Source organism: Mustela erminea, chromosome 10 (assembly GCF_009829155.1).
Source record: "Mustela erminea isolate mMusErm1 chromosome 10, mMusErm1.Pri, whole genome shotgun sequence".
Classification (NCBI taxonomy): Eukaryota; Metazoa; Chordata; class Mammalia; order Carnivora; family Mustelidae; genus Mustela; species Mustela erminea.
Window position 1 is genome coordinate 33801437 of NC_045623.1, and position 27525 is coordinate 33828961.

Consider the following 27525-nt stretch of genomic DNA (forward strand, 5'->3'; position numbering starts at 1 on the left):
CAGTAGGCCCTTGAAAGGCTTTGTCTTTTACTTGAAGTTAAAAGGAAAGTCTGCAGAGTTTGGAGGGATGGAGTGGTATGCTTTCAAAAGCCATGCATTTCTGTAATATTTGACTTTTATGTAACAATGAACATGTGTTACTTTTGTAATCAGAGAAAAAGACGAAAAAGACACAGGCCATTTAGAAGACTCCATGAGAGCCAGCTAACAAGTACAAGCTGTGTCCTTTAATGCCAACATGTGGGCACAGAGAAAAGCAGGGAGAGGCAGAGGGGGGGTGGCCGTTGGTGGGGGTGGTGGGTTGCAGCTGATGAGAAGTACCAGTCTCATCGGGCCACTGGCCTTGGACTCTTTGAGGATTTGTCCTGTGCTCTGACTCTTCTCCCACTGGGGAACTGCAGCTCTCTGGAACGGAGCTGGGCAAAAGATGGGGGCGGGGAGCCGAATATGGGGCAAGAACAGAGACTAAACCATGGACTGAATTCTTCCTTGAAAGGAATCTGCGGTAAATCTGATTTACCGTAGCACTTAGCACATTGCCCTGCTTCTGTAGGCCAAGAGCCAGATGATTCCTTGAAGAAATGAATGAACTGACCTGTTAGGCTGCACCCTACTCTCCCCTCCTTACCCCTCTTCTTTGTTAGTCCAGCTGAATTCTAAAGGGGATCTTTAAATCAGAGACCACGTTGTGGAAGGTGGATCGTTGACATAATAAAATGAAGGCTTAAGCCTTGCGTATACCTCATGATCTGTGTCTGGTTCAAAAACATGTAACAAATTGAGCTGAACCTTCAAGGGAAGCTGAGATCTCACAGGCTCTCAGATAACACTTTACATCGCGCCATCGTTTATATCTAAGTGTGGACTGAGATTGGCGGAGTTCAAAGGGCGATGGAAAGACTGGATGAGTTGTGTTGTCTTGCAAACACCCATTCACTTTTTTTTTTTTTTTTTCTTCTTTGGCTGGCAGAGGGATGGATGAATAGACAAGGATGCTCAATGCAAGCCTGGACTTTTTAAATGAGCATTCTGTTTAAAGTGCAAATGTGCTTTGCTATAAGCAACAGATGCATTTCATAAATATTACGTATAACCCACTTCTTTTTCTGAGTTCTAGAGGAACTAACTCTGCTGAACAGAAGGAAAGATTCTTTGTGTTTTGTGAATGACCACCCCCTTAATCATCTGTTCTGTAAATTTCGCATTTCAAGGATCAGGTATTTTATAAAAACTCTTTGAAGGAAACAATGACCAATTATTTCCGATACAGTGATTTTTTTTTTCTTCTTCAATAGATTAGAAAAATTTGACTATGTTCAGCCCCACTGACCTGTCATAGGGCAAGTTTCAAGTTAATGAAAAAGAAATGCAAAATCAGATCAGCCCAGAGGAGGGTGGGGCCCAGAATATGCCATCCCAAAATACGCCACTTTGGTATAAGGATTATTTTGAGCTGAAGGCAATTGAGGGGAAGCAGATTTTTAAAAAAAAGCTTTCTGCCCACACCTATTTCCCTAAAAGTAGGATGTAAATTTCCAAAGGTCCCCTGTCTCTTCTCTCTACCAGGAAGAAGTTAATCACTGGAGACAACTCTAGACCCTTATCATAAGCTCAGAGATAGCACCAGAGAAATCTACAAAACAATCTTTGCTAAAATTACCCCTTATTTATCATTCATTTCCCCATATATTTGCCTTTTCACGATTTGCCACCCATAGAAGCTCAAAGTCCTTTTGTTTCTTTGACACTTCACTAAACATATATTGTTCTTCTGTTAATATGCTATACAACCAACAAAACAAAAAGACAACATATTGTATGGGAGATGACATTTGCAAATGACATATCCTATACAAGGGTTAATATCCAAAATATGTAAAGAACTTATACAACTCACACCAAAGAAACACAAATAATATAATTAAAAAATGAGCAGAAGACATGAGTAGACATTTCTCCAAATAAGACACACAGATGGCCAATAGACACATGAAAAGATGCTCTATATTACTTATCATCAAAGAAATGCAAATCAAAACCACAATGAAACAACACTTCACACCTGTCAGAATGGCTAAATTCAAAACTCAACAAATGATGAGTATTGGAGAAGACGTGGGGGCAAAAGGAGCTCTCGTGCACTGTTGGTGGGAATGCAAACTGGTGCAGCCACTATGAAAAACAGTGTGGAATTTCCTCAAAAAATTAAAAATAGAGTTATTGTATGATCCAGTGGGTATTTACCCAAAGAATATGAAAACACTAATTTGAAAAGATATATGCACCACAATTTTTATTGCAGCATTATTTACAATAGCCAAATTATGGAAGGAACTCAAGTGTCCATCAATAAATGAATGGATAAAGAAGATGTGGTATACATATACAATGAAATATTACTCAGCCATAAAAAAGGATGAAATCTTGGGGCAACAGCATGGATGGACTTAGAGGGTATAAGTGAAGTAAGTCAGTTAGAGAAAAAGAAATATCATGGATTTTGGCCATATTTGGAATTTAGGACACCAAATAAATGAACAAAAGAGACAAACAAAGAGTCTGTGACTTTTGATCTCCGGATCATGAGCTCAAGCCCCACCTTGGGTATATAGCTTACTTAAAAAAAAAAAAAAAAAAAAAAAAGGAGAGATGAGGAGCCTAGGTGGCTCAGTCGTTTGTGCATCTGACTCTTGGTTTCAGCTCAGGTCATGATCTCAGGGCTGTGGGATTAAGCCCCAAATTGGGCTCCCCGCTGAGCAGGGAGTGTGCTTGAGATTCTCTCCCTCTCTCTCTGCCCTCTAGGCTCAGTGGATTAAGGCCTCTCTGCCTTCGGCGGGTCATGATCCCAGAGTTCTCTGCTCAGCGGGGAGCCTGCTTCCTCCTCTCTCTCTCTCTGCTGCTCTGCCTATTTGTGATCTCTATCTGTCAAATAAATAAATAAAATCTTGAAAAAAAGAAAAATAAAAATAAAAAAAAAAAGAGAGAGACAAATCAACAACAGCAACAACAAAACCAGACTAAAATACAGAGAACAAACTGGTGGTTACCAGATGGGAGGTGGGTGGGAGAATGGGTGAAATACATGAAGGGACTTGACAGTATGCATATCATGATGAGCGCTGAGTAATGTATGGAACAGTTGAATCACTACTGTACAACTGAAACCAATCTGACGTATCTCAGTTACACAAGAATTTTTTAAAAATGCAATACTAACACAATTCCATCTATCCCTTTCAGTTACTCATCTCTGGGTGCCCCTGTGCATATGTACCATACACTTGTTAATCAACATCTGTTGATTTCCTCTTGTTAGTGTCTTTTGTCAGTCTAACTTTCAGGGCCAGCTCAATGAACCTAAGATGGGTGCAGGGAAAACAATTTTTTGTCCTCCCCTATATCAGTAACCAATTCCTTACCCTTTACACAATTAAAAGAGTCAACATTCCTTATCGAGGACTCAATAAATGAGCCTAAGACACAGTTCTTTGCAGCTAGTTATTCTTCAGAAATCTGTCTTCAGGCCTTCGGCCAGATGGGTCATCGAGTCTGACCCAAGCTTAGAGAACTACTTAGAAACATTCATAACCAACCAAAGAGGGTTCCTAATAATACATAGTCTGGCTACTCTGATTTGCTGAGCAAAATAAACAAGTTAATGAACGTATGAAAAGCTGCTTGTGAGACATTAAGTCCCCACTGACTTGCCACTGCTGACTTTTGAAAGGAGAGAAAGGCACAATCTGTTCCTACTTGGGCAGTGTCTATTTTCTTAGCTCTAGCATAATACTACATTTGAATAGCTTTATTTTCCAGATTTTTTTTTTCTTTGCCTATGGACATATCCTCCAAATATTTAGAACCTTCATTAATGAAAACCATTAAAATGGATTAAGCATCCAACATGCTAGACACCTTCCTAAGTGCTTCATGTGTGTTAACTCACCAAATCCACACAATGCCATGAGGTGAACAGTGTTTTTAACCCCATTTCACAGATGAGGAAGCAAAAGCACACCCATGTGAAGTAACTTGCCTCCAGGGCAGTTCCAGAAGCTGGAGCTCTCACCACCACACTCCGCAGTTTCTCAGTCCCAGGGACAAAGAGCAAGTGGTTAAACTATTGGCAGAAGGCTCTATTTATAAGCGGGGAATCAAACCTGAGGCCAAGGATTAATTTCATTTCATACAATCAGGAAAGCAACTAAGTTCTAGCAAAGAAGAACTCAGTTTGAGTAGTTAGTGGGCTACCTCTTGCAAACTTCCCAAAAGCAGCTGCACCAGGGTCCTGATTCACTGTCACTGAGCGCCAGTGTTGTTTCCCATGTCTTTAGCTCTGGCTGCTGGAAGAACTGAGGCCATACCTAGAATGTGTCATTGGGCTAATTTTATTCTGTAAATAATAGAATAACTGTTTACAATATTTTAAAACATCCCCACCTTTTTCCAGGCCTCCTCTGAGCTCCTTCTGATTGCTCCATCTGCATACTTTCTTGGTCACCACTAACTCTAAATTTAGTCCTGGTGAATGAGAAGAGTCTTCTGCTTATATTGTCTGCATATTAGCTGTTTTATTTTGTTAAGAGCTCTGCTCACTTTTACGAGGGGTCGACAATACAGAACACACGTTTTCCAAATGGAATTTCATGTTTTGGTTAAAATTTACTCTCTGGCAAATTGAGCTCACTTTTTTTTTTTTTTTTTTTTTGGTCAGAGTGAGTGAGCATAGGCAGACACAGTGGCAGGCAGAGGCAGAGGGAGAAGCAGGCTTCCCGCTGAGCAAGGAGCCCGATGTGGGACTTGATCCCAGGACGCTGGGATCATGACCTGAGCCGAAGGCAGCCGCTTAACCAACTGAGCCACCCAGGCGTCCCTATTATTATTATTTTTAAAATATTTTATTTATCTATTTGACAGACAGAGATCACAAGTAGGCAGAGAGGCAGGCAGAGGGAGAGAGGGAGGCAGGCTCCCTGCCAAGCAGAGAGCCGATGAGATGCCGGTCTCCATCCCAGGACCCTGGGATCATGACCTGAGCGGAAGGCAGAGGCTTTAACCCGCTGAACTACCCAGGCACCCCCGAGCTCACTTTAGGTAAGATATTAGAATAAATTACAATAAATAAGGAACAATTACAAAGGATAAGAAAGGCCAAGGGGAAAAACAACAACAACAATAGTTTGGGGGTTTGAAATGTAAATCCAAAGGAGGGGCGCCGGAAGGGGTGGGAATGTTAGTTTCCTCAACTTTTTACATTCTTTCTTCTAAACAATTTCTTCCAGTAAAACTGGTTCTTTCTCCCCAGGGACCACAAATATCTGATTCTTGTCCTAGCCCAGATGGTGGAGTACAGTGACCGTCAACAGAAGAAGAAAGAGCTCCAGTAAAAATAAAGGTCAGGAGATGCAGGCGCCGGGTGCCCCGCCTGGGTTGGTAACAGCTTGAGAATCTGTCTGAAATGCCACGCTGGAAAGAAAAGTCACATCTGCCCCGAGGGCCCAGCAAATGTTACAGTGTTTTCCTGCACCCACCTTTCTGGACCTGTTGAATGTCACTCTTCACCACATTTACTCTGCATCAAGTGGTTAAGACAGAGCTTTCTCATTTCTGAGTAAACGACTATGAGTAAAGACGGTCATGCCTTGAACATTTAGTGAGGGGAGATAATTACGTTACCTTGGGTGGATTGCCCTCTCATGACTGTCAGCCGAATGGAGGAAACAAGTCGGAACGCTAAGGACAGATGCTGAGACACATCAAAAACCTCTATTACTAAAGAATGAAGGAAAACCTTAGCTTGGGGCAGATTTACATAACCAGATGTCAACACAGCTTTCACAACCTCTTTCTGAAGTGCTGACAGAGCACCAGACATGTGCCGTGTAGTTTGGTGGGAGAGCATAGCTCTGGCTCTGCTCACACTTGAGTTTGAGGCGGCTGTCTGCTGCTTACAATGTGGAACTAGAGCCGGGCTGACTCCGTTTGTTCACCTCTTTAATGGGGATATGTGATTCTCTTGGTGGTCTGGCGAGGCTCGAATGAGATAAACTATGCACATTATCTAACAGTGCCCCTGTCTCCTGCTGGCTGGGTGACCGGGGGGAAGGCTGCCTAAAACCTCAGTTTCCTCCTCTGTCAAATGGGGATGATCCACACCTCCCAGGTTTGCTGTGACAAGTAAGTCAAAGTCAAGGGCCCATCTAGTATACAGTCTGAGCTCTTATTGCTACTTATACTGGACAATACTTATATTGTCCATTCCATGTCCAAAGGTCTTCTTCCACCTTCGGACATGGAGACCTGAAACACACAATCCCCTAAATGATAACGGTTACTTCGAACTGCGAAGTGGAAGGTGTAATCTTGTATATGCATTGACTACTTCGCAGGCCAAAATGAAAATACTGACTTGGACTGAATTTGCTGCCTAGCGTGATGATAAATTAATAGCAGACTGTGTGTGCTCACCATTTATCTCCAGTGAGCTCTGGGCACTGTCTCTGGGCATAATCTTCACAACATCCTGGTGAAGAGGAGATGATGAGTGATTTAATCACCATCTTCCAGATGATGAAGGATGCAGGATTGTCGTCTGGCTGGTGACCAGCAGTTTCCACCACCACCCAAGCCAGATAAAGAGCTGGCAGGCCTAAGTCGTGGGAAGATTTGGGTTAAACCCCTGGAGATAGATTTTGACGAGATTTCCATCCAGGCAGTACTTCGGTTCAAAGTCCTGAATTATGGGGCTACTACTGAATTAGAGTTTCCCGGTGGAAAATTGAAAACATAGGTTTCTTTACAGTTTATACACAGCTTGGCTTAACACCTGGGTGAGTCTTTTGGGCGGGTCTTCCCCTGAAATGACTCCAGCCAATTTCCGTGCCAGGCGATTTGGCTGTTTCCCAGGGACATTCTGGAAAGGCTCAAATGAGCATGTTATCCCATGGTTGAGTGAACTTTAAGCAGCTAACCCAGACGCCCAGTCTGAAGGTGAAACAATGCAATTGAGTAGTTTAGCTACCTGGACTTGTGGAAGGATATCTATGGTCTGAGCACAGGCACGGATGTCATTGGAACAGTTACAGGACTTTCAAAAGCCTCAGACTCCTGAGAGAATGATCTCTATTCCCACCACCTCTTCAAGCAGTCAACAAAAGCAGCGTGACTACCATGTTGCCGTCCTATGGTTACCATAGTGATATGAAGGCTACGGTTGCTGGCAGGAGCAGAAGAGAGGCATGGAAATTGGTATAAGCCACAAGCACCAGCAAAAACCCAACTCTTCCCCAAGGAGAGCCCAGTGGGAGAGGCAGAACCCACTGGTGGTACAAACACCCGTCACCAGCACCATCCTCTTCCCAGCTCCTGATAGTGACCGGCTGACTTGTTCTAGACAGGTGTGCTCTTTAGGACAGGTTTTACTATGCCTATAAATCACCTGGGTATCATTTTGTTAAAATAGAGACTTTGATTCCATTGGTCTGGGTAAGGATCTGAGATTCTGCATTTCTGAGAAGTTCCCTGCACAGCAGTTTGAGTAGCGAAGTCTTTGGTGGGATTCGCGTGTAGGAGAACCCTTAAGGAATAGGGGCTTCAACAAGACAAGAGTTTACTCCTCCTTTATGTAACCCTGCTCTTTGAAGTTGCCAGGAGCCCGATCCACTGTCCTAGTGCTAGGCCATACCTGCTTTGTTGCCCTGCCTCTGCAGTCTACACTGGGCTCACTTCTAAAACCTGCAAATTAACCAGCAGCCATGGAGAAGGGGATGGCATGCCCTTCCCTTTCAGGGCCTAATCCAGAAATTGCACATTCCCCCCTCTAGTCCCATTATTTTGGCTAGAATTTAGTCACATGGCCACATCTAGCCCCAAGTAAGATTGGGACATATTTTATCTTATGCATATTTTATGCTGTGCTCCCAGGTGTGCATCCATACCAAAGAAGAGAGAATGCATAGTGGGAGACACTAGCAATCTCTGTCATAGTTGGGGATAAAAACAATGGCGACACTGGAATGTTATTGAGTCCTTACTCTCCGGCAGGCACAGCGCCTTAAATGAATTGCCTCATTCAATCTTTACAAAGAAAACAAAACAAAACAACACTATTGGTAGATATTCTTCTTGTTCCCATTTTACAGATAAAGAAACTGAGGTTCAGGGAATTTAAGTAGTTTGCAGCAGTCAGGATTCAAATCCAGTCACTGTCACTCCAGAGCCTGGAATCTTAGGAGTAGGAAAGGACTGATGCTAGAAACAGCAGGTGGGGCCAGGCTGTTTCAACCCTTAGAGGGCCCCCAGCTGTGGGACAGCAGTGGGTCCTGAGTCTACAAGACGAATCCCGCAGGACTGACTACACCAACAATCTTGTGCATTCCACTGAGAAAGACAATGTATACATCATATTTCCAGAGGCAGAAGAATGAAGGTGTCCTCCTTCAGGGTTTAAGATTTATGAACCAAGCAGCTTATTATTCCCCTCATGTTGGCAGCATGGTTGTCACCTCAGGCTATCCCAGGCTTGAGAGGGGATGGTCTGTGGCCCTGCTGTGGTCTGTACCGCCCCCTCCCCCGGCAGCAGACGCTACCCTGAGTACCTGGAGCTTTTGTCCTAGGAGAGCCACAGCTGGCCAGGACCAGATGGGACCACTTTTCGTGTCAGTCACAAGTTAGAGGACATTTGAAAACTGTTTTCCAAAGTTCTCCCCCCTCCTTCTTCTTTTCATAAAAAGGGCTTTTTGTTAGTACAGCCTTTGTTTGGGGATTCAGTTGATAAAGGGACCATTTTATTGGAATGAATTACTGACGCAAGTGCTGCCAGAAACCCTAGCGAGAGGCCAGCACTCTGGCTCTTATTCAGCAAGGTGAATGGAAACAGCTACTGGGCATCGGTATCAAGGGCACTTTGGAGTTCACTGCCATCAGCAACTTCAAGCTCAGTTGCTGGTTGACTCTGAGTTTAGGGGAGGCAGTCAGAGAAAGCGCTAGCAAAAAAGTATTAGACTTTTTCTTTTCTGTATGAAAAGTGTCAAATGGGCAGAACTGTTGGCCAGAGCTTATCTAGAATGAACTCTTTCTACCTATTATTAAACTGCTAAATCTCCACTACAAAGACTGGGGTCCCTGTAACAATCCCAGTTCATTCTTCTGACTCCCTAGAAAAGTCACTTTTCTCTACTGAGCCAAAATAAAGCTGGGGGGAAAAAAGTCAAACAGCCAAAAGTCAACCTCAGACTTTGTGGGACTCACACAGACACAGAACATTTAAAGATTCTTTAAATTAATTCTCTTCAGATGGTGTTCAGAGGTCTTTGGAAAAAGATACAAAAATACCGGTAAGCCAAAACGCGTGCATTCTAACTTCTCTTCCATGCCTGGTGCATGCAGTGCCAACGGAAATTCCTGAACACATGGACTGACGGTGTATTTCTCCATAATCTCATCTGCTGTTTTGTTGAGACTCCAAGACCAAGTATATTTAAAGTCTGATAGATGAACCAGCATTTCTGGGGCCACCTCTTGTAAAATACTGCTATTTGCAAACAGTGGCAAGGGATGAGGCACTTCAACCAATTCACCGTGAACCCTTCAGAGTTCAAGAAAATCATTAAGGGCTGATAAAGTCAACAGAAGTTTGGGTAAGAGAAAAGGTCCCCCTTGATGTTGTTTGAAGACCTGTAACGCCAATCAGTTCTAAGCGACTGAACCCCGAGTATTGATTAGGAAACAGGTGCCCACGGGCAGTGCCAGCTGTCAGGCTTGGCAGTGTCACAGACCGGCTCCTACAGATCTCTCTGAAAAACAAGACGAACAGTGGCAGTCCTGCCATTTTTGCCTCTTCAAAACAACATGCACTTGTTTTAAGAAAGGAAGACAAGTTTTCTAGGCTGTAAAGCAAGGGTCATAAGATCTGGCCTGTTTATGTCACAAGCAAGATAATGAAGCATCCTTTTTTTTTTTTTTTTAAGATTTAATTATTTATTTGAGAGAGAGAGAGAGAGACACAGCACGAGACAGATCACAAGCAGGGGGAGCAGCAGAGGGAGAAGGAAAAGCAGACTCCCCGCTGAGCAGGGAGCCCAATGTGGGGCTCAATCCCAGGACCCCAGGATCATGACCAGAGCCGAAGGCAAACACTTACCCAACTGAGCCACCCAGGTGCCCCTGAAGCATCCTTCTAAAAATGGTGTACCCATGTCTGATGCCGGCATTACTATGCAGGAGAACAGCGCCCTGTGTGGCTGGTGGGAAGGACCCGTTCAGGAGTGTTTACAGGCAGAGTTTTTAGGTGCAAAACCTCGAGGAAGCTCCTCTCTAAGTGTGTCCCCGCCCAACCACAGTTCATTCACAGATTCCATATGCCATCTAGATTACCATTATAATCACTTGTGTAATTTGCATTACTAACATCCTCTCCCCCACCTTGCCAACAAACAGTTCCTGCCCATTTGACATTTTTTATGTATAAAGGAAAAAGTCTTCTATTTTAGTGCTAGCACTTTCTCTGACTGCCTCCCGTAAACTCAAAGTCAACGCAACTAACCTTGAAGGTGCTGATGGCAGTAAAGCTCCAGCAGCCAAGGATTCAGACTCATTCCAACAGTGAATTCCCAGTTCTCTGGACCGGGCAGGCACAGAGTAGGTGCATAATACTACTGAATACATCAGTGAATACTGAAGAGAAATGGAAGGTACGGACATAATTGTCAGTGTGCTCCTATATCTCCAATTTGCCCTTGTCCTCTAATTTTCTGAACTTGAGATTTTATAAACTCGTCCTTTATGAGGAGAGAGAGTGGCTGGGATGCTGTAGCTGGAGTCAGTTTCTAATTCAGCCACAGAGGCCAAAGCTTTCTCTGGGAGTGATCCCACTTCTGAGAGTAATTATAAACTTTACAGACAGACCACCACTTGCGACAGGCCAGGACTCTGAGACCAGTTTTGGGCGGAAAAGGATGTGAGTTCGTCTTCTCACATTCTCTGACAAGACCCTTCAAGTCATGCTAAGGTATGACAAGAGAGTGTCCAGTCTTTCATTTTATAAGTTTATTTATTTTTAGGAATCTCTACTCAACCCAATGTGGAGCTCAAGCTCACAACTTCAAGGTCAAGAGTCACATGCTCTTCTGACTGAGTCTGCCAGGCGCCCCTCCTGTGTCTTATTAGAGGAGTCCAAACTCCTAGAGAGAGGACATTACTTTGTCATCTAGAGTGCCAAAGAGTCCCCTTCTTTTTAAAAGACACATCTGTAGAAAGGCTGAGAAACACCTGCTAGCCAATGCCTAAACAGGTGGTAGGGGATTTTTTTTAATTTTCTGAAATGGATCTGGACAATTTTTAGGTTAAAAAAGGAAAATCATCATCTAAGATACAGTACATTCTGCCAGCATTTCCCTGGACCTGATCCTTCCTAGCCACAGGCAAACACAGGAAATACAGCCGTTGCTAAAATAAATACAGAAAGTCAGTTTTCCAACTCAATGAACTACAAGTCCTATGTTTCCCCCCAAAGCTGAAAAGGGCAAAAATTAATAATTGCTTTGATTTTGTATTATCTTCCAAATGTTGATATACTGGAAAACATTAATCACTAAGCCATTAAAATTTTTGTCTTGGGGGCACCTGGGTGGTACAGTAGGTTAAGCGTCTGAGTCTTGGTTTCAGCTCAGGTCATGATTTTTGAGTTTAGGGGAGGCAGTCAGAGAAAGTGCTAGCAATAAAACATAAGACTTTTTCCTTTATATATATTAGACTCCCCTCTCAGTGGGAGTCTGCTTGAAGATTCTCTCTCCCTCGCTCTCTCCCTCTGCCCCTCCCTACTGCACTTCTGTGCTCTCTCTCTCTCTCAAATAAATAATTAAAAAATATTTTGTCTTGGTTATAATTAATTTTTAAAAGAACATTTTCTATTTATTGGCAACCTTATAGTATTGATAGAAAAATGTGTCTCATGGTAACTCTAGACTACAGGAAAACAGCTCTTGGTAAGGGAAATACCATTTTCTTTTATTTTTTCTTGTTATTTAAAAAAAAAACCAAACAAATGACCCCCCCCACACACACACAATCTACACACCTTCACTGTGTTCTGGGCCCTCAAAAGTGTAAAATCTCTGAAATGGGATTCTCAGAAGCAGGAGCCCTAACCCAATGTGGTAAGAAGTGCCTATGTGAGGCACTCTAAATTAAAAGAGGAAGGAAATCAATGATTTTAGCTAATCCAAATTTTCAAGTTGTGACCTGATGCGTCTTTCAGTGGTCTGCATTAAAGCAATATACCGCACCGATGCGGCAAAGTAAATCAAGACACCTCCAAAAGGGTGGTATAGTAAGAAAAATGTCCATTTAATCATTTACTTTAGCAGGCAAGCAATTTGTAAACATTCAGTAGCGGCAGCATCCAAGTTACAAACAATTTAAAAAGAAACCAAGATTAGTGATTATAATCGTTCCTTCCCTTTCCCCAAAAGAAAAAAAGAAAAGAGAAAAGATCTGGAAATGAATTGACTGAAAACACTACAAACAGGGAACATTCAGTTACGTCTTCTATCAGCCTTCTATGCATCCTCTCTGTGTTTTATTTTTGAAGATGTATCTACTCCTAAAATGCATTATCTTGCAATAACTTGTACGTGAGTGTTTGCCCTCTAGGACGGTGTTCCTGCACACGGATCATCTCAGTTTAAATCCCATTTGCAAAGGGAATATTTATGTCTTGATTCAATGCTTCTTTGACTTCGAGTGGCAGGGTGTCAAAAAGGTGATCTTCCACAACAAGCCCGCTTTTCTTGAGCAGGCGACACTGGCCCAGCTGGGCTGGCAGGCGGTCCAAGCAGTTCCCCTTCAGCTCCAGCTGAGTGAGCTGGGAGAGCTGACCAATCTTCTCAGGGAGGAAGGTGATGCAGTTTTGCCCCAAATTCAAAGTCCTCAACTTCATGCATTTGAACAACTGCTTTGGCAGAATGTCCACTTTGTTCCCAGTGATATGCAAATGCTGCAGGTTCTGAAGCAATCCTATCTCTATTGGAATCACGGAAATGTTGTTGTAGCTTACGTCTAAGCATCTGAGTTTCTGTAAACTGAACACTGCCACGGGTAAGGATTCGAGCTTGTTGTTAGAGAAATAAAGTGACTCCAAGTTTTTGACATGGGTGATGGAGGGAGGGATGGTAGCGATTTTATTATGCCATAATTTCAGACACGTCAGTCGTTTTAAATGCTGGAAACTGATGATCTCCTCGATGGTGCGTATGTTATTTGATTTTAAATCCAGCTCCTGCAGATTCGAGAGGCTGAAGATAGCATGGGGGATTCTCTCCAGCTCACAGTTCTGAAGTTCGAGCTCAGCGACATTCATCATTTTCTTAAGGCTGTTCAGTACCAAGAGTTTAGTGCCGTCATTATGAATGACTAACTTGGTAAGATGTGGAGCCACATCTGTAATGTTGGAGGGAACTTTGGTCAAATTGCTTTTCACGTGGAGAATCTTAAGGTGCCGCAGCTCCCGGAGAGATTCGAGCCCGATCATCTTGTTGTTCTCAGAGTTCAAATTGCCTATCAAGTACAACTCCCGAAGGTTTTTGAGCAGGTACACCCAGGCAGGGATTTCAGCCACGTCGGTGAACTTCACGTGAAGGCATCTCAAGTGATCGCGGAGGAAGCTAAAAGCTGTCTGTTCCACTTTCGCAGGGCAGTGGCAGAGGTGGAGCTCTTGGAGGTTAGTCATCTGAGAGATCTTCGCGGGAATTTTAGCTTCCGGAATCAGTTCAAGTTTCAGCACATCCAGGTCTGTGAGGTCAAAGACGGCGTCGGGCACGCCGGATAGCATGAACAGGTGGAGCTCCTGCTTGTCCTGGGCATTGCGGGACACGTGCTGCCGAAGTTTCTCGAATGTCCACTCGTGGTTCAAGCTAATTTCCCTAAGTTTATTTTCACTGACTTCTGACAGGAACACGCCAAAGCGCTTCGAATACAGTTGGTCATACTGGTCTACCATGTGCAGGAGGAATGCGAAGTCGTTTTTGACATCCGGAATGTCACTGAAACTGCTCTCTTCTCTGACTTTTTCGAAAGAATATTCCTTCAAAGGTATCCTGAACAACCAGAAGAGAGTGTAGAGGCAGATAAAACCATAAACACAGATAATGGATATGTAACTGATGAGAAGCTTCTTCAGCATGTAAGCCATATTGTGGGTGCACTCAAACACCTCATAGCCAGTCAGGTGCTCCACTTTGGGCTTGCAGACGTGCTCGAAGCTGATGGCGTTGACGAAGTTGGCAGTATAGCAGAGGATGAAAATGAATTTGGCTGTTTTGATGAACGTTTGGACCACATAGAGTTTGTAGATCAAGTCACTGTCTTCCACGTGAGCACGGAACTTCCTCACTTTCTCGAACAGGGCTTTGGCCTGTTCCCCGTCTTTCTTATCCAGGATGGTCATGCTGGGGACCTCGATCACAGGCTTCTCGGCTGAGAATTTGAAGCCTGTCTTGTTGATCATCGGGGTACTGGCACTCGGGCTCCCCTCATCACTGCTGGTAGACACATGCTTTGGTAGAGTCTGGGCACCTGTTATTCTCTGCTTGTTTTCCTCTGAGTCTTCACACGCCGTCTCAGACAACGCTTTGGTAGTCCAAGGAGACTCAAAGCACTTTCCTAGTATTGAAACAAAATGTTCTACTTTTGAGCATGTTTTGGGATATTTGAACCAAAAGTTGCTACTGACCATGAGAATAATAGTATGTATGAGAGCAAGGTATGGAAAGTACTTGGAATACCAAGGAAGGGCCAGATGGTAACACATCTGATTAATAAATACATATTGCTGAAAATCTAAGTTTGTCTTTCGGCCTGTTGGATCTTTCTTCTCCTTCTTTGTCTCCTGATTTGGAACTGTCGAATCTGTGTGAGGATATGTGGCTCTGAGAGGTATGTCAGGTGTCACAGCAGATGTGCCAAAGGAAATGTCACTTGCCGTCCGCCCGTCTTGGTCTTGGTCAGTGGCTGCTTCCATCTTGGGGATATTGGTGGTAACGTCGGCATTTCCCAGTGGCGTGTGTGCCTTTGAATTTACAGGAGATGGCAATACTGGCAAGCAGACCACCTGATCTTTGGTAAGTTGCATGGTTCCTGCAAAGATGGCTACCATCAACATAACGACAGCCAGGTAATCCATAAACACGTCCCACCATGGTTTCAGGATTCGGTAAGTTGGTTGAATGTCATTAAGTGAAGCAACTTCCGCAAGGGTAAACATTCCTAGAAAACAAGAAAACAAAAGGCATCATTATAAAGATGGAAGTGAAAACATTAAATGAAAAACACACACACAAAAACTCTTTACTTGCTCCAAACAAAAGCATTCTCTTTCACGTCCTAGCTTTTTATCCAAGGTAGGTATAGTAGAAAATAAGCTAAAAGGAACAACTATGAGAAAAAATTGTGGTTTGTCATAGGAGCTTTTCTCTCCTCACCCAAGAGAAGAGAAAAAAAAAGTGGGGGCAGGATAGGGAATGAAGAATGCTTTCTTTCTTTCTTTCTTTCTTTTTTTAAAGCTTTTATTTATTTATTTGACAGAGAGAGACCACAAGTAGGCAGAGAGGCAGGCAGAGACAGAGAGAGAGAGGAGGAAGCAGGCTCCCTGCTGAGCAGAGAGCGCGAGGCGGGGCTCGATCCCAGGACCCCGAGACCATGACCTGAGCCAAAGGCAGAGGCTTAACCCACTGAGCCACCCAGGCGCCCCTGAAGAATGCTTCCTAGGTGAGAAATAAGGGCAGTGTGTGGAAGAGTTGGAGTAGAAAGGGCGGAAAAGTCTGAGAGCTGTTTTGGAGCCAGAATTGAAAGATTTTTAACTTCCGGGACCTTGAAGAAGGATGTGAGAACATGAGGGTACCTGGACTGGACAGATTCAAGGTTAAGACTGGAGTCTCAGGAAGTGAGGTGAGAGGACTTCTATTTTGTACAAGCCAAAATGGAAGAGTCCGTATATACTATTAAACTCTACATAAGCTTTGTGTACCAGATTCAGGCTGATCACTTACTAACGGTATGATTCTCCAAAGTCTTGTGTTTTCCATCTGTATAATGGGGATGATAACTTCTGAGGGATACTGGAAAGCTTAAGTTAAGTATTGATTATAAAGCTCTAGCCTCTGGCCACAGTACTTGTTCCCTTGTTACGTTAGCTCTTCTCATTCTGGTGGAAATGTGCCAAGGACAGCTGAAATTAAGGGCCTAGAGTTTAAGAGGAGTCTTAGTATATACATACTTGGGATTTATCAATATATAGAACTGGAACTTTGGCCTTTTCATGCCCCTGTGGAACCGCCTGTGGCATGAAAAGAGGGCCAGAGACACAGGTGGAATGATCAGTGACAAGACACCAAAGAGGTCAGGGCCGGCAAGACCTTTGATCTCTACCAAAGCAGCGACCCCAGACACAACGAAGGGAAGTCCAGTACCAGATCAGCTGAAAATATGGTCACCAGTCACTGATGGCTGGCAGTGTTACAGTCCTGAAACAATTCCTACAAAGAATAAAAGTACAAAGGACAATCATCCTTGACGAAAGCAAGAAAAACTCAAAGTTTCTAGGGCAAGTGCTGGGAATGGGCCTCTGTGATCATACATGTGAAATCAGTGTTTATCTTCTTGAATCTGGAAGTTTCAGCTTCTTGAAAAGTAACACTATCACATTTTACTTTTTTGAGATGCTCTCAGGTTCCAGTATTCAACTAGAATATGACGTAATTCTTTGAAAAGCTAGTAAAAAGAAAGAAAGATAAAAGGCCAGACAAAAACCGAAAATTCTGGGAATATATTATATTTTAAAATAAAGGAAAGAAAACAGATTTTTAAAAATCTAATGACGCCAAAGTTGCCTGGACTGCTGTGTTGAGAAGGATTCTGAGGCTGATTCTGAGGCAAAGAAGTGTGAAATGACTGGTTACTAGTATCTCTCTTGGATGACAAAACAGAGAGTGGTGGGATCAGAACACAGACTCTGCGGGCTCTGTTTCAAAGTCTCTGAAAGTCGGGACGCTGTCTTGTTTCTTCTGAAACTCTCTACATACATCTCGTGCTGCACAAGGCAGGAACATAATATTTCTTAATAAAATACAATGAATATCTACTCATTTGTAATAGCAATTCTCCTATCTATAGTTTTTTTTTTTTTTTTTTTTTTTAAGTGGAATGTCTTTTACGTAAGAGGTAAATGTAAGCCCAAGGATTCCAAATACATAGAAACTATTCCATTGTCCTTAAACTTAGTGAAGATCACTAGAAATCACACTTCTAGACTTCAAGGCTGAAGTATGAAATGCCTGGCCACCAGTCTTTATTAAAAAATGACCAAGGAAGTGGGAGATAACATTCCCACCGGAATCCCTTTATCCTGAGCTCTTGCATCTTGTGTGTGTGTGTGTGTGTGTGTTTGGTTTTGTGAGTGGTTGGGAATTTACGCAGGAAGCCAGGCTACCGGAGTGCGCAGTGGGCCAAGCTCCATGAGAAACAGTTCACCACATGTCATGTGAGTTCTTTGGTCCCTACACAGAATGCACAAACATAGCACCAAGCCACAGGTTACCATGACTCTTACTTCAAATACAGAGATTGTAGAACACACCTCCCAGGTTTCTTCCTGGCAAAGAACTTCATCCAATCACACCCAAGGACCACGGTTTTAAAGGGCCATACATATAAATAATAGGAAAAAAAATTACCTCTTTCTAATAAGATTTTTCTTTACTCTTCAGATCGTGGCATTGGGCTCTAAAGCAGTCAGGATGTTTGGGTTGGAGAACTGAGGGGAGAAGGGAATTTTGAAAGTCATCCTGCTGTGAATATTACTTACCTGTCTGTTAAGTCCTAATTATTACAACTGGTTTCTCTGCTTCCAGTCTTTATTTTTATTTATTTAGCTACTTATTTAATTATTGTTATTAAAGTAGAGTTGACGTGAAATGCTCCATTAGCTCTGGGTGTATAAAACAGTGATTCAACAATTACGTACCTCACAAAATGCTCACTGTGGTCAGTGTGGTCACCATCTGTCACCAAAATGATTACAATATTATTGACTGTACCTCCTACGTTGTATGTTTCACTCCTATGACTTCTTTGTCTTGTAACCTGAAGTCTGTACTCCCCAATCCCCTTCACATATTTTGGTCATCCCTGCACTGCCACCTTCCTCTGGCAACCTTAGGTTTGTTCTCTGCACTTGTGAGTCAATTTCTGTTTTTGTTTGTTCGTTTTGTCTTTTATGGTTTCCACATAGAAATGAAATCACATGATGTTTGCCTTTTGCTGTCTGTCTGCCTCCACTCTTGACTTCCTTCAATGCATCTCCCACCTGCTGCGGGTCCTTTGGTTAAAACTCTTCTCCAAAGATTCTCTACACTCTAGGCCGATAATGTCTTCCAGCTTCTCCAACCAGCCACTCATTGGCCCCCTGTCTTCAGGTCCTTCTATGCACTGTTTCCTCTACTTCCTTCCCAGTCACCTTCATTAGGCTACCAGGTTTCTGTCTTCTTTCCCAGAAAGTCCTGCCTAACCCCCGTCTGCATGGGGCTCTTCTCCAACGTGCTCTCACAGGACTCTGTCCCTTTGCCCAGGACAGTCTTTGTCACACTGCGGTGGAACCAACTGACTACTTGTCTGATCCCAGACCAGATTTTAAATTCAGTAGAGCCAAGGGCCAGGGGCCATGCCTGCCCTCCTCATTCCCTTCTAGCCAACGCCTGCCGTGTAGCAGGTGCTTCACCAAGGAAAGACCGTACGGCTCTTGACTACCATCGTCAGCACCTCCTCCTCCTCAACATCCCTCCAGAACAGCGATCAGCTCTCTGCATATGGTATCGGGTCGAAGAGCATTTGATTAAACCTAAATGCCACCATGGTGCAACTCAGGCCCTGACAAGAATAAAAATTCTAAGCCAGGCCTCTGCATAAAGATAAATAGCTAAAGGCTCAGACAGCAAAGAAGCTGTGGGATCCTTGTAACCAGTATTTCGTAGCCGTTAAAGCTTCCTCTGTGGTTTTACAGCACCTTGGACTCAGGACAGGCTCTGATTCCAGGAGTGAGAAGAGGAGGTGGGTCACTTTCCCAGAGGAGGGAGAGAAAGTTAAAAGGTGGGGGCAGAGAACAGAGCACTAGAGTACTGTAACTTCACAATGACCCCAAATGATTGCTAACGAGGACCCCACAACCCAGCAAGGGTGCCAACATCTGAACAACAGGGAACCAGCATGCAAGCGTGGGCTCTTCTCCTCCAGCATGCTGTCTACTCTACAGCACAGAACGCCAAGGGTTCCGTGCCCCTGCCGTTTCCTCCAGCCCAGTTCCCTTCTTTCTTTCTGTTCAACTCCTACGGATTCCTCAAGCACCAGTTCAGGTACCGCCTCTTTTCCCAAAACTCCCATCATATGGTCTAATAATATCTTTTTCTAGTATTTGTCTCTTCCTGTAGATCATGAGCTCCTTCCTAAAGGATGTGGGCAGGGACTATGCCTTCCTATTCACCTGCCATCCACTGTGACCTACTCTCTCTCCTCTCAAGAACAGAGAAGGCATTCAGTGACAACAATGATGATGACGATGACAACAACGGCAGCTAGTTATGTGTCACCTTCCTCCCATGAGCCAAGCACTATCATAGGAGTTTTACATCTGGTATAATCTGCTTCTGTGTGGGACGCATTCCTGAAATGAATGTATTACAGTTTAGAGTTTCAGGTTTTGTGGGGTGAGGGAACAGTTCTACTTCCAAAATGCTACCTAATTATATAAAAGCCACCAAAATGAAAAAGACAGATAATATCAAGTGCTGGTGAGGATGGGGAGCAAGGAGAACCCTTAAACATTGCTGGTAGGAGTAAACCGATAAAACCAAGCTGGGAAACTTCTGGGTTAATATCTACTAAAATTGAACATGTGCACACTCTATGACCCAGCAATATACCCAGAAGAAAAACATATCCTTATCAAAAGCCACATATAAAAGACATTCCCAGAAGCACTAGATGCAATCGCCCTACACTAGAAGCTAGCTACACGTCTACCACCGGTAGAATGAAAAAATGAAACGTGGCATATTCACAAAGTGGAATATCAGGCATCCATGGGAATGAATGGTCTAGTTATGTGGGTCTGCTCGGTTTATAAAATGTGATCTGTACATTGAGGCTATGTGCCTTTTTGGTTATTTATTATGTTTTAACTTCAACAAAAAGTTTCAAAAAGAAATGATAAAAGTATATGCCCTACAAACACTCAGTGTCAGCAGACAGAAGCTCCGCCTTCCCTCATCCAAGGCTCGCACAGACTGGCTGGGGTCAGAGGCCAGGGACCTACTCTCCCCGGACGACAAAGGACTGAATCTGCCACAGAAAAGTAGGTACAGAGGTATGAATCTACCATGTGCAACAGCTCTGGCTGGGACCAGCTCAAGGCGCACAGATGAACGCCAGTGGAACACCGCCCGAATTTCTTCTAACCCTCACGTTACTCTTATTTGCCACAGTGGGATTATTTTCCCCTGACAGAGAAACTGGCCTGCAGGGATTAAGTTGTGGAAGTCAAATAATTAGGGGAGAAATCTGGATTGAAAAATCTCAGCTAAGGCCAAGCCACATGTTCCTTCTAGCGGGTGATGCTGCCTCTCTTCCTTACCCCTTGTGTGTGCAGTTTGCAAACTATTTTTCTATGAAATATCTCTGCGGACTTTCACTGTAACCCGGTGAATGAGGCACTGCTACTGGCTACCAGGATGCAGAAACCGGAGCACAAAAAGCTTAACAGACCTCCCCGGGCTAATTAAGTGACACGGTTAACAGAATCTTTCATCTTCCTATCTCCTCTATCGTGCAGTCTTCCAGTGGCTGTGCTGTTGGCTACGGTCGGCTGCTGAAGGAGGGAACTTCTGACCCTTGTCCTTGGCTTTGAGGAGATGGAGGAATGAAATTATGTAATTACCACCTCCTTCCCTAAGGTGACCTTTCACGATGTCAAAAACCATGAGCCAGGCACCAGGGAGGGGAATGTGGACATGATGTAACTTAGTCCTTGCCCTCCAGGAGTTCCCAGTCTAGTGGACATCCCCATTAGCAGTAAACGTGCTATTACAACATAGTAAGAAAACTGCCCTGACTGGGTTAATACAAAATATAGGAGGTGTAGGACAGCACAAACCCACGTCTGCATCTGATAACCGGGGGTGGGGCTCCACAGAGAGGTGGTTTCCAAGTTGAGATCAGAAGAAGGGGGACTGTCATGGGGTGCCTGGGAGGGTAGGAAATAGGATTTTGACAGAAGTAGCAAGCACAAAGGCCTGGAGATATGGGAGAAGTTAGGTATTATAGAAACTACAAATAATTCCATTGTTATCCCATTCTTCATCTAGTATGCCCCTGTACAGATCGCACATTTTACAGGTAAGTCACAAGGTGGAAACAAACCGAGGCATGCATGGTTTAAATGTAGTCTTAAGGGAGTGCCTGGGCCCATAAGGCAGGAAACCAGTACTTTCCTGCAACGTCAGCCACCGACTAGCTCTTATCTCAAACATAGGACTTCAGTAAGTGTGCCTGTTAGCCCATTTTACCCATCAAAAACAGAGTAAAAACCTCCTACCTCCCAGGGAGTGTTTCAACCATTAACTGTCTGAAAATGCAGGAGCGCTCTGAAAACAGAAATTGCTTTTCATATATGCAAGTGCATACCAAGTATATTAAATATATATTCATATAATATAGTACGTTAAGTACATGATGATCCTCAAGTGACTTTCTAATGTGAAAGTGAAGTCAATGAGAGAGATCAGTACCTAACTTCCATATCTAAGGTTTGATCTCTTTAGTGAATGGGGACTCAGAATGGATATAACCATGTATAAGGGTGTTTTTGTTTCTTTTAACCCGAGAAAGGCAACTTAGTATTAATTGCATACATTCTTTGGGTTCTCCTTTATAGTACGTCTATTGCAAAGGACTTAAAGAATTACATTACAAGCATGAGGATTTCACATTCCAAGGCTTCTCTTTTTATGGTACTAACGAAAATCAGCTTAACATTCCCATAAGTACACATTTCTGATGGGAATTGGGAAAGTTTTCTGTACTAGAACTGAAAGAGGAAAATTAATGGACTTTGAACAATGATGAATCAGGAAAGAACAGACTGAATCTAAATTCTTTTACACTATATGATTCTATTTTCATTAAAAAAAAAGATTATATTTATTTATTTGACAGAGAGAGATAGCAGGAAAGGGAACACAAGCAGGGGGAGTGAGAGAGGGAGAAGCAGGCTTCCCGCTGAGCAAGGAGCCTGATACCAGACTCGATCCCAGTGTCCTGGGATCATGACCTGAGCCAAACGCAGAGACTTAATAACGGAGCCACCCATGTTTCCTTGCTTCTGTTTTCTTATCTGAAAGCATGACCAGTAATAATGGACTAAACCAATAACCAATAGCCAGGTTCAAAAATTAGAAGCTATGATGGTTGGACAACCCCGTGAATATACTGAAAAATGCTGAAAAGTATACTTAACTGGGTGAATTGTATGGTATATGAATTAAATCTCAATAAAGTCATTAAAATTTAGAAGCCAGACCTCAATCTTTATTTTACTGCCTAAACTGCCTCTCAACAGAAACAGGATAGTGAAAGGAGGTATCCTAATTGTAGAGTCACGCTACACAGTATTCTAGGTTCAAATATGTTCTAAAATGATTGCTATGTTATTATGATTACACTAAACTCGTTCTGAAGAAAAATCTTTAGCACTTTTCTTATCCACTCCATGTCTCATCTATTAAATCTTTTTTTTTTTTTTTTAAAGATTTTATTTATTTATTTAACAGAGATCACAAGTAGGCAGAGACGCAGGAGGGGGGTGGGGAGCAGGCTCACTGCTGAGCAGAGAGCCAGATGCCGGGCTCAATCCCAGGACCCTGGGATCATGACCTAAGCTGAAGGCAGAGGCTTTAACCCACTGAGCCAGCCAGGCACCCCTCATCTATTAAATCTTAATAACAATATTGCCATGTATTGGAAGCAATTCAGTTTAGGGTCTGACACAAAGTAAGGCCCAAAGATGTTTGCTGAATTTGAATGCAGAAAAAGAATCACTGAGGAGAAAAGCAAGCCCATCTTAATTAGTCTTTAACTGAAGAGGGTTTGGCCAATTTCTTGAATTTTGAATTAGCATGTAGCATTATGAAGGAATCCCAGAATAAAAGACAGTAAAACTCTGGTTTTAATTTCATTTCTTTCAAAAACATTTCAATTAAAATTACTTATTTTTTTTTTTAAGATTTTATTTTTAAGTCATCTCTACACCCAACATGGGGCTCAAACGTACAACCCCGAGATCAAGAGTTACACACTCCACCAACTGAGCAAGCCAGGTGCCCCCCAATGAAAATTACTTCTATTAGGAGGTGGCAAAGTTTGATGCCAAAGAGACCTGATTCAAATCTTGTTTTTTGCTCATGTTCTTTAGCAGTGTAAATGTGGGGAACTTAGTGTTTGTTCAAAAACTTATATTAAGGAGATTATTATTAGCATACAGTAAAATCCTAGCATCAAAACAGAAAAATATGGCCACCTAATTTAAAACTTTAAAAATTAATCCCATCTGCACAAGAAGACCTTTGATACCCCTATTAGAAGGAAGACCAATGGCTTGGAAGTGTTACTTAATGAAAAAAACTTAGCATATGAGGGTGCCTGGGTGGCTCAGTGGGTTAAGCCACTGCCTTCGACTCAGGTCATGATCTCAGGGTCCTAGGATCGAGGCCCGCATCGGGCTCTCTGCTCAGCAGGGAGCCTGCTTCCCTCTCTCTCTCTCTGCCTGCCTCTGTCTACTTGTGATCTCTCTCTGTCAAATAAATAAATAAAATCTTTAAAAAAAAATTTAGCATATGAAATAGTAAAGAGCTTGATTAATCAATCTAATACATATATTTTTCACATAGGTATGAGTTCCCGACCCAATCAAATACAAACGTTCATTTTCTTTCTACTGCGTTCTATGAAAAACCGGCCAGTTTTCTTGGCCAAACTGGGCAGATTGGGTAAACACCTGAGACTGGTGAGGATCAAATCCTCAAATCCTTCAGTGAAATAAATCAAAGCTGAACAAGCTCATAAAGAAGTTATGAGCTATATCATCACTACCAGGAACCCTTCCTCAACATTCAATGTACATTTGAACATATGTACACACGTGTGCAGGAACACACACACATGCCACACCCAATTCAGACATGAAAAACTCCTAAAATTAAAGAAAATAAATGCTTCAGATGTAAAATGAGAGAGAAGGAATGCTTCAGTATTTTCAAACAGAGCTCTGTATGACTGATATTATATGAGTATTAACTGTTACAGATGTTATGTTACTAATTCTTTTTTAAAGTTAAAAATTCCTTAATTTTTTATTCCTGGTACCACTACCACAATTTACTGGGCAATATACCTGATGTAATGAAAAGAAAACGAAGAAGAGAAAGACAAAGCTACAACAGATAAAGACCTCAGGAACGTACATCTAACTATGCAACTATGTTGCATTAATCAATGGCCATACTTTTTGCAAACTGTGGCTATGACAGTCCTGAACAAGAAGGGTTCCCTGTTTAAGCTGCAGTAACTTTTCTGACTATGGATCATCGTTCCTTCTGTGGTAGATTTTTACAGTTCCTCTAATGCATTTGGGACAACTGTCTCAAAAGTAACCTGCAGCTTTCCTGACAAATCCTTGCTCTTCCCTCCTGCTAAGAACTGTAGCCCTTTTCTTCTGAAAATTTTTTAGAACCTCCTGCTACCATATCCACTGCTTCCACCACCAGATCTATAACCATCACCATAGGGACTACCCAACCTTCTTCCACCAAAACTGCCCCCCTTCATGGGTCCATAATTTGATTGCTGTTGTCCACTATAATTTCCAAAATCATTGTAGTTCCCACCACCACCATTTACCACCTCCAAAATTTCCTCCTTCATTGTAACCATCATATCCTCCACCACCACCTCCGTATCCACCTCCTTGGTTTCCATACCCTGGTCCACCACCACCATAGCCTCCTTTACTCCTGTAACCAGGACCACCACCGTAGCTGCCACCATCACCCCCAAATCCATTATATTCACCATCACCTCTTCCATAACTACCTCTGCTGCCACCACCTCCACCACCATACCCTCCTCTTGCACCAAAGTTTCCACCACGGCCAAAGTTACCACCACCTCCAAAGTTTCCTCTACGACCTGTGAAGTTGACAGACCCACTTCCTCGACCTCTTTGTGATGCAGCAGACTGCATTTCTTGTTTAGAAAGGGCCTTTTTCACTTCACAATTGTGCCCATTAATAGTGTGGTATGTCTAAACAACAATTTTATCAACTGTATCATGATCATCAAAAGTTACAAAAGCAAATCCTGTCTTTTTTCCACTCTGCCTGTCTTTGATAACTTCTATGGTTTCAATCTTGCCATACTTTTCAAAGTAGTCTCTCAAATTATATTCTTCTGTATCTTCTTTAATACCACCAACAAAAATTTTCTTCACTGTTAGATGAAGTGTCCTTCATCTAACGCTTCGCCACGCTTTACAGAATTCTCTTTAGAAACAGCTCTCTTTGGTTCCACTACACGCCCATCAACCTTGTGTGGTCGGGCACACATTGCTGCATCCACCTCTTCAACACAGGAATAAGTCCAAAACCAAAACCCCTGGAACGTTTTGTTTGGGGGTCTCTCATCACCACACAATCTGTAAGTGTACCCCATTCTTCAAAATGTTCTCTTAAACTATCATCTGTAGTTTCAAAGCTCAAACCACCAATAAACAGTTTTCTCAACTGCTCTGGTTCCTTTGGATCATGGCCCTCCTCTCCCCGGCCGCAGCGGCGGCAATGGCTGGAGTCCGGCTGGAGGCGACCGGCTGGCAGTTTTACCTTCATTTTGAGACTAGACTCGCCATTATGTTATTAATTAATACATACTGTTATGGATATTATAATTATGCAAGATACTTTAGCTAATATAATTCCATATACAAATACAACAACTCAGTGTTACTCATTCTCAAAAAGATTATAAGAAATTTTCTTTTATTTATTTTTTTAAGAAGGGGGGCCAGAGGAGAGGGACAGAATGTTTCAAACTCCACGTCCATTGCAGAGCCCAAAGTGGGCCTCAGTCTCATGATCCTGAGATCATGACCTGAGCTGAAATCAAGAGTTGGATACTGGGGCGCCTGGGTGGCTCAGTGGGTTAAAAGTCTCTGCCTTCGGCTCAGGTCATGATCCTAGGGTCCTGGGATCAAGCCCCACATTGGGCTCTCTGCTCGGCGGGGAGCCTGCTTCCTCCTCTCTCTCTGCCTACTTGTGATCTCTGTCTGTCAATTAAATAAATAAAATCTTAAAAAAAAAAAAAAAAGAGTTGGATACTCAACCAACTGAGCCGCCCAGATGCCCTGAAATTTTCTTTTAAAAGTTGTTTTCTGGGGCGCCTGGGTGGCTCAGTAGGTTAAGCTGCTGCCTTCGGCTCAGGTCATGATCTCAGGATCCTGGGATCAAGTCCCGAGTCGGGCTCTCTGCTCAGCGGGGAGCCTGCTTCCCTATATCTCTCTCTCTCTGCCTGCTTCTCCGTCTACTTGTGATCTCTCTCTGTCAAATAAATAAATAAAATCTTAAAAAAAAAAAAGTTGTTTTCTATTTTAATAAATAGAATTTTATTTCTATTTTCTCAGCCAATAGAGCATGGGATTCTCGATCTTGGGGTTATAAGTTCGAGACCCACGTTGCATGTAAAGATGAAAAATAAAATCTTAAAAAAATAAAAATAAAAAATAATTTTCCTCTAACACTACTTTGGTCTAGATACCTCAAAAATAACTGAGAAAAAATGTTTAGGGACTTGTCCCTTGATTTTACAAACCACTTGGCTATCTAAAAGCTACTAAACACTTGGAAGCTAAAGACCACCTTGCTTAAGCATGTTTGGATCAAAAAAAAAAAAAAAAGAATGTTTGGATCAACCAGGAAATCAAAGAAGAACTTAAATAATTCCTGGAAACCAATGAGAATGAAGACACTTTGGTCCAAAACTTATGGGATACAGTAAAGGCGGTCCTAAGGGGAAAATACATAGCCCTCTATGTATTCCAAAAAAAATTAAAAAAAAATTTAAAAAATCCAGAATACACCAGCAATCTTTATACTTTAAAGGACTGGAGAATCAACAACAAATTAAGCCAACCCCACACATAAGAAGGGAAATAATCAAGATTAGAGCAGAGACCAATGAGATAGAAATGAAGAGATATAGTAGAACACATCAATGAAACTAGAAGCTGGTTTTTTGAAAGAATCAATAAGATCGATAAACCACTGGCCAAACTAATCCAGAAGACAAGAGAGAAGGCCCAAATTAATAACATTATGAATGAAAAGGGAGAGATCACGACTAACACCAAGGAAATAGAAACAATCATCAGAAATTATT

At 42.7% G+C, this 27525-nt stretch overlaps 1 protein-coding gene and 1 pseudogene across 10 annotated transcripts in view; both read right to left on the bottom strand.

The window, feature by feature from the left end:
- Positions 1 to 2887: 2887 nt before the first annotated feature.
- Positions 2888 to 26162, bottom strand: LOC116600832 (annotated as a pseudogene).
- LRRC8D (leucine rich repeat containing 8 VRAC subunit D) overlaps positions 12325 to 27525 on the bottom strand; it is a 119099-nt gene continuing 103898 nt past the window's right edge. For 8 of the 10 annotated variants that reach the window (XM_032361194.1, XM_032361190.1, XM_032361191.1 and 5 more), the window contains one exon: positions 12325 to 15261. In XM_032361194.1, the coding sequence (XP_032217085.1) occupies positions 12683 to 15259 (2577 nt within the window). In that variant the 5' untranslated portion in view covers positions 15260 to 15261 and the 3' untranslated portion in view covers positions 12325 to 12682. Of the gene's footprint in view, positions 15265 to 16409; positions 16415 to 27525 lie in introns of those variants that run through there. The other 2 variants (XM_032361198.1, XM_032361189.1) reach the window with 2 other exon arrangements.